Raw genomic sequence first — 11,082 nt, forward strand, 5'->3', positions numbered from 1 at the left:
GTTTAATGAAGAGAGAGTTGGGGGGAACCGAAGTGTGCTCAGAGGAGACCTTTGCTTTATGAACAAAACCAATAAGTAGGATTTGAAGTCATGGAAATAAAGCAGAATCTGCGTCAGGAAGGGGAAGGAAGCTCTTGAGTCACTTCCCAGAGGTTGTGGGGGACTCCACCACTGTCCAGTTTGAAATCAAATGGGATGTTTCCCATAGACACTTCAACTCGAGCACAGCTCCTGCGCTGGAAGGGGGAGCATCCCTGCCCGGCAGCCCATGTTTTATGCAGGAGGTCAAACTAAACTATCCCAGGGATCCCCTCTGCGCTTAAAAAAATCCACGTAGTTTTCTGCCAGCTGGGTTTTTTTTGGTGTAACGTGCTCGTGCCGGGCTCCCGCTGGTACCTGGACTCCTGACCTAACGTCACACAGAAAAACGAGGCTCGCTGGGAGCGCAGAGATTTCTGTCTTCTGCTTTATAGCCTGGGCGATGGCCAGAGAGATCATGACTCAACGTGTTCATATGGTAGAAAACGGGCCCCAGGGGGGTTGCTTTGGACACTGGTGGTGATTATTAGCACTCCCACGTTAGCCGTCTGTCCTAGGATGCGCGTTAACGTACGGAGCCGGCACAGGGAGGGAAGTGCCTCTGCCCAGCTCTGTTCCACAGCAGTGATGGAGCTGCTCTGATCAGCCATTTCCCCTCTCATCGCTCCATATTTTTAAGATCTGCTGTTTCAGGGAGATCAAACCCCACTATTTTCCTTCCTTGCAGCAGTAATTCTGCTGAGGACAGGCAAAACCCTGGGGTGGGAGGGACAGGACGTGACCCACAGGCAGGGATTTCACAGAAATCACTGCACGCCTCTCTCTGCAATGACTCTTTCTTTAAACAACGTTTACCAGAGGAAAAAAATCAACAAGAAATTATTTTCCCCTTTCTGAATCGTCACTTGCTTTGCAAACACGACACACACCTTAGCAGAAAAGCATCCAGAGTTCCTCAAAACAGGGGCCAGGTTTACTAGAGGTCCCTGGATAGGAGTAAAGTGGTTAAAATGAGTTTTTTTTAACCAATTTTTAACTGATGCTTGGTGTTACAATCCCAACAGATCAGACTCCGACCCCAACTAGGTTCTTGAAGAACTGCGAAGAAGTGGGACTCTTCAATGAACTGGCCAGTTCCTTTGAGCACGAGTTCAAGAAAGCTGCGGAGGATGATGAGAAAAAGGCAAGAGGCAAAGGCCACCGGTGCCGTAAAACGGAGCCGGGCGCGTGTCGTGGGGGCTGGAGGAGGGGCTGGTGCTGTTCTGCTGAAAGGCACACGGAGGGTAACCAAGGGTGGTCTCCAATTTAATATGCTGGCTTACACGGGACTTTATTTTTTTAACTGGGGTGACTTTGGCTGGGTATCCTGCAATGCAGGGCCTGGTGAGAGCAGATTTTAATGGTTTATTATTCCTTTAGCTTTTCATTTCAAAAAAAAAAGAAAAAAGAAAAGAAAAAAAGGGAGTACCCAAAATACCTCGCACCTTGGGAAGGAGATGCAGGAAAAGAGCAGGACTCTGTTTAAAGTGCTCAGGATCTGAGCAAAAATTCACTCAGAGCCTCCTTAGGGATCAGGATCTTTAAGGATGGTGCCTTTAAGGTGCAATCGGGGAAGGGACTGAGCTCAGCCGTGTGCCTTCAGCAGCTGAACGGTGTCACCGTGCGTACAGATGAGGAGAGGGGCTCCGTGGAGGAGCGGGGCTGGTCTAACAAAGAGCTCCCTCGTACGCGAGCGCTATCGATTCAGGCTGCCCCTGCCAACCTCCGAAGCACAAGGGTCTGAAGGACGAGGGGATCTCGTCAGATAGCAGCTAATTAAGGATATTTTCCCCCTCCTTTGCAGGATCTGAGGAGCAGCAGATGCGTATTGGGCTCTTAGGCTGGCACATACATTTACTAAATTGATATATGGACGCACATACGCTCGTAGTCAGCGGCGCTGCTCGGAAATAAACTGCGGGAGCACAGCCGCGTAAATCTTCACCGAGATGGGGAACGGAGGAATTCAGAATTAAAACTGAAAACTGTCTTTCACCCGCTCTCCTAATAACAGGGCTCTTTAAAGCATAAATTGATCTCTCTCATTGGTATGCTGCAGGCTCTGGTAGCATTTTATGCTCGGAATTCTCTGCCTTTTGTTCTCTGCAGCCCAGAGCCTGAGCAAGCGCTGGGAAAAGGTAGATTTTCGTTTGTGGTTTCACATCGAGATGGTTGAGCAGCCCACAGTCTAGCCAGTCATTTTCTACACAAGACCACCCATCTCCTGGGCTGCACTACCTCATAGCTGCAGCTAAAATCCTTGGGCTCTTCGATGGTTTCCTTTTTTTTTTTTGGCTTTAGGATGACTGCAGTCTAAATATTTCCACCAGCAACCGGGCGAATGAGGTGGAGCGAAGCTTGGGGTGATTTCAGGCGTTAGGAAAAGCATAATCCCTCCTAAAAAAGAAAAAGAAATCTCTGCACAGGCGAGGTCCCTGGCCCAGATGGCTTGTCACTCACCAAGCCTGGCCAGAGCTGCCTGCTGCATTTCTGAGATGCTTTCAACATTTGGCCGCATCTCATCGAGCCCAGTCGCTGCTGTTGTGTTTTGTCCTCCAGTTCCAAGGGTGGTCTCCACACCAGCATGTTAATTAAAAACATAGACACAGCAGGGACTTCCCTGGAGGCATTTTAAGTGGTTTGAAACTTTCCTGCATGTTAATCCCTTCTCCCTTTGTGATTCCCAACGAAACGTTTCTGCTTAAGAGGGCAGGTAAATGGTTACTGCACCTACCGCAAGCAAAGCCCCCCCCTCCTCTGGTAAATCAGCGCAGAGCCGGAGCAGGATCCCCAGGTGCCCGGATTTACCCTCTTGCCGCAATTTTCCCCTCCCTTGAGAGGACTTAAAATGCAGCAAAAGGAGGAGGTTCAGGTTAGATGACAGGACAAACTGTCAGCAGTGGGGCGAGCGAAGGAAAACGCCGGGATTGATGGTGGAGGGAGGGGAGAGCAGGTTGGACAAACAGCCGTCAGGACTGATTTAGGGAGAGTTTCTCCTGCCCGGGACGGAGGGAGGAACCGAGTGATTTGCAAGGTCTATTGGAGCCCAATCGAATGCAGCATCCTGCAGTCACAGTCTGGCTCCTCCGCTGTTCCCAAACGCCATCTTCTCCCAAGTCTTCTCTTCTTCCAGGTCTGGGAAGGGGAGAGGTGGCCTCTCAGCTTAGTTCCCCTCCTACCTTGTTGTCACCCTGTCCTTTTCCTTGTCCCCAGCAAGTTGTTAACTGGTTAAAAGGGGGCACGTGGCACTGCTGGAACCCAGGGTGGTGGCAAGTTGCCAGGTTCAGGCATATGGTTGGGTTTTATTTTAATGGGGCGCTCATAGATATTTAATAACTTGCATGGCTCTTTGTTTGCTTTTGATAATCGGGTAATAAAATAATTCAGGCTGATTTATACAATGCTTTACAGCTCTTCTGCGAATGAAAGTGCCTTCTGTAACTCGCAGGCATTTGGCTTTGTTACCTGTTCTCCTTAGCAGAGCCTTTTTATGAAAAAAAAAACCAAAAACCCAAAAGCCCTAACTCATGGAAAGAATTGTGTGTGTTTTACTGAGAAACCACAAAATGGTGCCATCTGGGGCAGAAACTGGCTTTCCTGGGCCTCTGACTCTGTTTGGACGGGGCCGGCGCGGCATCGCTCTCCGCCTCGGGCTCCCAGATGCTACTTCAGTACAAATAAATAATAATAATTTGGCAAGAGCTCAGAGCTGTAGCTCTTCCTCCTCTGGGAGCAGCTGAATGTTTCACAAACAATATGAGCTAATTGTCCTTTCAATCCATGACTGGTTTTCCTGTAGAATGCCGGAGCCCTGGACATGTCTCTGCCCTCCACCCCAGACATCAAGATAAAGGAGGAAGAACCGGTGGAGGTGGATTCGTCGCCGCCGGACAGCCCTGCCTCTAACCCGCGGTCACCACAGAACAAGGAGAAGGTAGGTCTGTCCCCCTACCTGTGCCCTGTGGAGATGTTAGTCTCTCCTTTGATGAGAACAAGATTTTTCTCCACTTGGGTGCCAAGGCTTGATTTGGGCTTGGTTCCTCTCGTTTGAGATAGAAATAAAAACTTATTTGGTAAAATACACATCTGCTGCCCTCAAGTCTCCACGTGGATTTGACTAGTGCAGAAAGCCTGGCTCGTCACCCTGGGAAGGCTTTTCTGGCAGAGCAAAAGTGCCACACGTGTCACACATCTTCTCCAAGACCAGCTCCCTGTGTCCTGGTGGGGCTGGCTGGTGATTCAGAGCAGACTAGTCCAGGTGACACAGTCTCCATCTGAGGAACTTCCCGCTCTGGAGACACTGGCTGGGGCTGGACCGGTAATTCAGACAGGGAGATGATCTGCCAGAGGCTGCTGCAGGTAGCAGGAGTCTGAATTTCTGTGCCCCGTTCACTGCAGTGACATCAAGTCAGGGTGGCTTTGGTTGAGTCATTCCCCTCCGTGCCTCAGTTTCTGTGATGAAAGTGCCTTAATTTTCCATAAATTGCTTTTAAGCCATCGGAAGGAAAAGCCAACCGGGTGATTATTAACCTAACAATTAAAAACATGTCTCCTTTTGTCTGTTGATCCTCTTTAGGAGATCACCTCCAAGCCTGTTATCATTTCTACGCCTACTCCAACCATCGTACGTCCCGGCTCGCTGCCGCTACACTTGGGTTACGACCCTCTCCACCCTACTCTGCCTTCCCCAACCTCTGTCATTACCCAGGCTCCCCCTTCCAACAGGCAGCTTGGGTAAGTACGGAGGAGGAACACGTGCGCTGAGGTTTTTCTCCCGTACCGTCAAGCTTCCTGGGCAGTAATTAGGTAACTAAATAAGTTCCTTGATTGTCAGAACAACTGAGGTGCCACAATTCCCGCTGCGGCTGCTTGGGCATAAAGACCTCGTTGCAGTACTGTCTACAAAAGCAGAATGGGGTGTAAGTGCAGAAAGCGGGAACTAATTGTCGTAGTTTAACGAAACGAGGCGAAACTCACCGCGGGGAGAAATTAAACCCAGTCCCCAAACACTGTTGACATGACACTCGCTGCCGACGGTGGGAGCGTGGCCTGACTGGGGACTCCCCAAGTTGCTTTTGCAGCTTGATGCGGTGGAAAGCACCGGGCTAAAGCGGCGGTAGGAAAATCGTCTGGATCTTTAATGGCTTTGGGGATTTTCTCAGACAGCTGTTGCCTCTGAAGTGTAACCTCTTCTGCAACCTGCTGGTCTCCTTCATGGTCAGCTTCTGCCTCGGGAGCTGTTTGTTTCAGCAGATCTAATGACCTGCTCCGTTTTGCTTCTGGATCGCAGGCTCCAGAGCGCTGGCTGCGGCGCTTATGAGTCTGCCACGCTGGTAGGTAGCTCCAGCCCTGCACATAAAAGGAAGGAGCCTGAAGGATGCAGGAAACACATTACAATGAGCCCTCAGGAGACATATATTTAGCCCTATATCTATTCTTTGGTGTCAGGATGCTGCTTTTTTGCTGTGGTCCTGGCCTCTTTCTAATTACCCTTGTTTGAGGCTGGCTCCTTACATTAACCAAGCCATTTTTTTTTCAGCTGTCACTTCATATTTTTGTGTTGTGTTTTTACTTTGACCCTCTGGCACCATCAATCCAGACTTCCTGACGGAAAGTTTTAAATCCTGTCTTAAGGCATTAAGGGGTTAAGTGATTGTCCTGGGGTTTTGAAAGGGCATTATATTCCTTCTGTAACCCAGCACGGGCAGAGACTCGCAAGGGCTGTTTGGAACTGAGTCCGCTCGCGCTTGGAGGCACGAAAACATCAGAGCTGGAGTAAACTAGACTTTAATATGATTTTATTTGCCCTTTGCAGCCCACGGAGGTAGATCCCTCCTAGGACATAGAGAGTTGGACACACTCTTAGGTCGGGCTGCAGCTTTAACGAGGGTCCCTGCGTTAGGGCCGCTGTGGACGCGGTGGGGTTGTTGTCGTGACAGAGATGGAGGGGAGGCTGTGACCTCTCTGTAACTCAGCGTGTTAGGCTGGGATTTTCAAAGCAGCCTTGGAGGATTTGGGTTGCCCAATAGAAATGAATGAGAGCCGAGCGTTCGCGTTCCCAAGGCAGCTTTAAAAATTCCAGCCTGAGTTATTGGCGCGATGAACTCCCCCCTCTGACCCACGTCCCCTTCTTCTCTCCACTCTGCCATTACTCCATGCCAGCACAGCTTCCTCCAAGGATCCCAGGCAGCCCAGCCTCCTCCATCCCCTACCCTGGGCTCGGCAAAGGAGGCGGCAACGAATATTTTCTCTCCCTCCCCTAAAGTCAGGCTCCCAGCAGCTCTGCTCTTCTCTTCCTGGCTCGTCTCTGCCTCCATTCGGTTCCCTGCTGCGCTGTTGTGAGCTGAGGAGGAGCAGGAGATCAGCCCTTGCTGGCAGGGACGATTTCCTTCCTCTCCCATCGGCTGGAGTGGATCAGCTCCGGCTTTTCCTCAGCTCTCCTAGAAAGGCTGAGTCTGGAGGGTCAGAGCCAGAGCATGGTGAGGTTTGTGACACTCTGAAATGGAGGCAGGAGTGTGTGAACTGCTGCCTTTCGCTGCAAAGTGATCTGCGATGGGAAAAGCTTTTGGTGTTTTTAATTTGTCACAATTAGGCTCCGGTGCGATCGCCTCCTCCCCCAGCTTGCAGCGAGCAGGGCCGTTCCTGTCTCCCAGAGCCCTTGTCTGGGCAGACACAAGCCCTTGTCTGGGCAGACACAAGCCAGCCCTGCATCAAACTCCATATTTAGGAGGTTTTTGCTGGAGTCAGTGTCAGAAGTGTTTGTTAATGGAAAGCTAAATCCTTGCAAACCCTCTCGTAGGAGCTTGGCAGTCGTGGCTCACAGGCCAAGAAGTTACAGGCAAAAGCAGCTGCCCAGTTCCCCCACCTGCCCGGGAGGACACATTCAACCTCCCCATTGAGGAGTAGCAGCAACCCTTGGATGTTCTTTTCTGGCTGTTCAAATGGACACCATATCTTGGGGCTGTGGTGTTTTGGCTGGACGTTTGCCCAGGAGTTGACCATCATAACACTGGCCATCAGCGTCACTGCCAGCCCCCAGCGAGGAGCAGTAGCCTGGGCTACCTCGGCGTGGTGTTGGCACATGCTGGCTACCATGTAGTGAGTGTGCCAGAGGCTGAGTGACCTTAACACGTGCTCAGCTGGGCTTTGCACCCACTCATTCAGAACTCATTTCCCAGAAATGGGAAAAGGACCCTAAATCCACTGACTAGAATTAATTGAATTAATTTGTGCTTCTGCCCTCGAGCTCGTTTTGCTGCTGGGACAGCATGAACTTGAAATTATCCATGAGAACTTGAACTGGAACAGGCTGCCCAGGGAAGCGGTGGAGTCACCAACCCTGGAAGCATTCAAGAAACGTGTAGATGTAGCACTCAGGGATGTGGTTTGATGGGCATAGTGGTGATGAGTTGATGGTTGGACCGGTTGGATCTTAGAGGTCTTTTCCAACCTTAATGACTCTGTGATTCTCCAGGTCTCCCACAGGTTCCCTTCCACTCGTCGTGCAGCTTGCGAACGGACAGACCATGCCCGTCCTGCCAGGCCCTCCCGTGCAGATGCCTTCTGTTATATCGGTAAGAGAAGCTTCCCACACAGCTCTGCACGACACAGGAGGGGACGCTGGTTTTTTCCTCTGCCAAATATACCCATTTTCTAAAAATTAAAATATATCTCCCCCTCTGTGTGAGATCAGACTGGATGAGGAGGAGGAGGAGGAGGAGGAGGAGCAGGGCCACCCCCCAATAGGTAGTAATAACGTGTCGATTGCACTAGAGGGCAGTGAGTCTGGAGAAAAACAAAGCCTTGCCTGGACAGATGGCTCACGCCATTGATCCGGGGCTGGGAACTGTAGGATCCCTGATTAGCTGCTTCCATTTGGAACGACGTGCCTCAATTGAAACCATTCGAGCTTGCAGAGAACATGTTGGTCTTTGCAGGCCAGGAAAGCCACCCTCACCTCGCCAACGTGCTAAAGAGCTGTCTGAACGTCAGCCTTGCAGGTTGGGCTCTTTGCACGCGGAGGATTTTCCGTGGTGCAGAACTCAACGAGCAGATTGACCCAGGGGGTGGTTTGTGCATCTACCGAGCGCTTCAGCTCCCCATCAGGAAGCCCTTGCAAATCCTGTCTGTCCTGCTAGGCATGTCTTTTGGGTTTTGAGTGAGTAACAACCAAATCCTTCTGCCTCAGGTAACGGGAATGTTGATGTCAGGGTAGGCAGACACGCAGGCAGGTCGGCATAGCTTGTGGGCATGGAAACATCCTCACACCTTGCTGCTGGTTTGAACCGTGCCGTGTGTTTGCAGTGCTTTGCGATAGGCTACCTGAGCAGCTTAGAAAAGGAAACACAAATTCTGTGTTTTTTCCCCTCTTTGATGAGGGAGAAATCTCTCCATGTTTAGGAGAGGACTTACCCGTGGGTGTTGTGGCAGCTTTGCGATAGAGCTGGGCAGAGAACCTGAGGGCATCTCATACCTTCCCTCTCCATCTGCTCTCCCATACTGGTGGGGAAAAGCCCTCTGGGAGGGAAGGGAAGGGAAGGAGAGAGGCTGCCCCTCCTTCCTGTCCTCAGCACTAGGGTAGTATGGCTGGGTGACTCCAAAACAGCCACCGTGGCCACCAAAGTTGTGGCTGCTGGCCTTCAGTGACAGCAGGCGTAATGGATGGCGGCGGTTAAACGCTGAACGTTTGTCAGGGTTTATAAATGTGCTTGTGTTGGGGAATTATTACCGAGCCGCTTCGCAGAGCACGCTTGTGAAAGCACCTCAGCTTCCAAAACCCGTGTGTTGCTTCCTCCCCCGTAGCTGGCTCGGCCGATGTCCATGGTGCCGAACATTCCCGGTATTCCTGGGCCGCCCATCAACAGCAGCGGGTCCATCTCACCATCAGGACTTCCAGTGCACTCTGAAGCCAAAATGGTAAGTGTCCAAATACCCGCCGGCGCGGGGGTCACATCCACGCTGTTGTCCCTAAGTCTTCACTAACTCTTCCAGAAGAGACTTTTTCTTGAGGCTTTTTCTCTGCTGCCTTCTGCTTCTCCATAAATCCTGCTCTGCGCTTCCCCGCGCCGAGAGCAGGTGTTGCAAATGCCACCAGGAATATTGGACTCATCAGCGCTGCGGCTCTGGCAGGCAGAGCAGGCACACGCTATTGTTGAGACAAACCTCAGCCTCATCCTAAACCAGACTGTTTTGTAAAGCTGGTGCTTCTAGTTCCAAGATAACAGATGGGTTGGAGGTGGATTTGAGGAAGGCAGAGCCAAGAGAAGAGATGTTGTACTGTAATCCAAGGATCCTGGTCGTGGTTTTCATGTAGACCTCTTTAACTAAAAGTTTATGAAAGAATTTCCCTCTCTCCTGGCTCTTCGTGGCTCAGAATAGGTGCGGAGATGGGAAACAAACCAAAGTTTGTGAACAAAGAACAGCAAAACCCCTTGTTCTTTTGTCTGAGATGAGGTGGACACGTTTGCAAACCCTCTCCTTGCACCATTGCTGGTACGTTGTCTTGACGGTCTTGATCACGTGTAGGTCCTTGTCCATCCCAGAAGGACCCTCTGTGGGTGCTGGAGGACAGTTGGGCTCTGCAGCCTGTTCAGCCCCTGGTCTTTCCGCAGAGCCTCCCACCAGCTGGGGAGCGGGTCAGTGCCAGTCCCAGTAGTGATTTTGGGGTGGGGACACCTGTCCACTTGGACCTGAGTTAGAAGCCGCTGCCTGTCTTTGGGTGGACCAGATGGTGATGGCTTTTGGTTGGATTTGAATCAGCCGCGGTCCTTGAAGAGCCTGTTCCCCTCATGGCTTGGCTCCTTGGATGACAGAGAAGCTGGTTGAAGCCTTACCAGCATGGAGAACAGCTCCACTGACGTCCTTTTTTCTCCTTTCACAGAGGCTGAAGGCCAGCTTGACAGCATCTTCCTCACTGAACGGCAGCAACCTGATGGTGGGCTCAGCCAGCACAATGGTGACCGCACGTCCAGAGCAGAGTCAGATACTTGTCCAGCACCCTGATGCTCCTTCCCCAGCTCAACCACAGGTCTGGAGGTGGAGGGGGTTTCTGGTCCTCGGGGGGGAAAAAAGAGAAAAACCTTTTGGCTTTCTGGTTTGCAGAATGAGTTAAAAACCTTGGGTTTTTTTGGTGCTGTTTCAGCACTCTTGCTCTCTCAAAAACACCACCAGGCAGAAAACTTCAGCAACACGTTCATTTACTTGACAAGGTCTGGAGTTTTGAAAGAATATTTTGCTCTTTTCCCTGCTCAATTACTGGGGTTAAACGCTCCCCTCTTAGGCAATCAACTGCACCAACTCCTGCCAGCTCACCGAATGCCAGCCTTCCATCACCATCGCCACCTGCTCTGTCAGTTAGATGGGCTTCCAAAAGTTTAATATCCATATGCTGCCTGACAGCGAGTGCCGAGGTGGAACTGCCCTCCCCGATGGTGAAGGTGGGATGACAGAGCCCTCGCAGGGACGCTGGTGAGGTTTTGGCTGCAGGACCTTCTGCCCTCGCTGACTTTCCCTTTGTTCTCTCGAAATAAAACCGGGAAACGCTCAACCTTCCGCAGATCTTTTTGTGCCGGTGCCTCTGAGAGTTTGTTTACAAAGACATTCAGGGAAAAAATTTCACCTGAATTAATTTTTCATGCAAATTGCTCACTCGAAAAGTGTAATTTGTGCTCCGTGAGCGTGAGTTACTGAACCCAGGTGGAGGCGACGCTTCGGCCGCGCGCGGTTACGTGAGTCAGAGCGGGATCCAGCGCTCCCAACCCTGCCCCTGGAAGTTGCCCTCCATCAGCTGATGGTCCTGACAGGAACTTGCTCCAGTGTGGGCTTCCCACGGGGTCACAGCCTCCTTCAGGCCTCCACCTGCTCTGGTGTGGGGTCCTCCATGGGCTACAGGTGGTCATCTGCTCCACCATGGATCTCCATGGGTTGCAGGGGGACATCTGCCTCACCATGGTCTTCACCACAGGCTGCAGGGGAATCTCTGCTCCGGCGCCTGGAGCACCTCCT

General features: G+C 51.4%; 1 protein-coding gene across 1 annotated transcript in view; it reads left to right on the forward strand.

Moving 5' to 3' along the window:
* LOC104522437 (cyclic AMP-dependent transcription factor ATF-7) overlaps nucleotides 1-10,426 on the forward strand; it is a gene marked incomplete at both ends in the record, with an annotated part of 12,835 nt that extends 2,409 nt beyond the window's left edge. The window contains 7 exons of the mRNA XM_010164726.2: nucleotides 1,104-1,222; nucleotides 3,878-4,012; nucleotides 4,655-4,812; nucleotides 7,553-7,652; nucleotides 8,881-8,994; nucleotides 9,959-10,105; nucleotides 10,358-10,426. Coding sequence (XP_010163028.2) covers nucleotides 1,104-1,222; nucleotides 3,878-4,012; nucleotides 4,655-4,812; nucleotides 7,553-7,652; nucleotides 8,881-8,994; nucleotides 9,959-10,105; nucleotides 10,358-10,426 — 842 coding nt within the window. The remainder of the gene's footprint in view (nucleotides 1-1,103; nucleotides 1,223-3,877; nucleotides 4,013-4,654; nucleotides 4,813-7,552; nucleotides 7,653-8,880; nucleotides 8,995-9,958; nucleotides 10,106-10,357) is intronic.
* Nucleotides 10,427-11,082: the final 656 nt, after the last annotated feature.

The sequence above is a fragment of the Antrostomus carolinensis genome, unplaced genomic scaffold (assembly GCF_000700745.2).
Source record: "Antrostomus carolinensis isolate BGI_N321 unplaced genomic scaffold, ASM70074v2 scaffold42063, whole genome shotgun sequence".
Classification (NCBI taxonomy): Eukaryota; Metazoa; Chordata; class Aves; order Caprimulgiformes; family Caprimulgidae; genus Antrostomus; species Antrostomus carolinensis.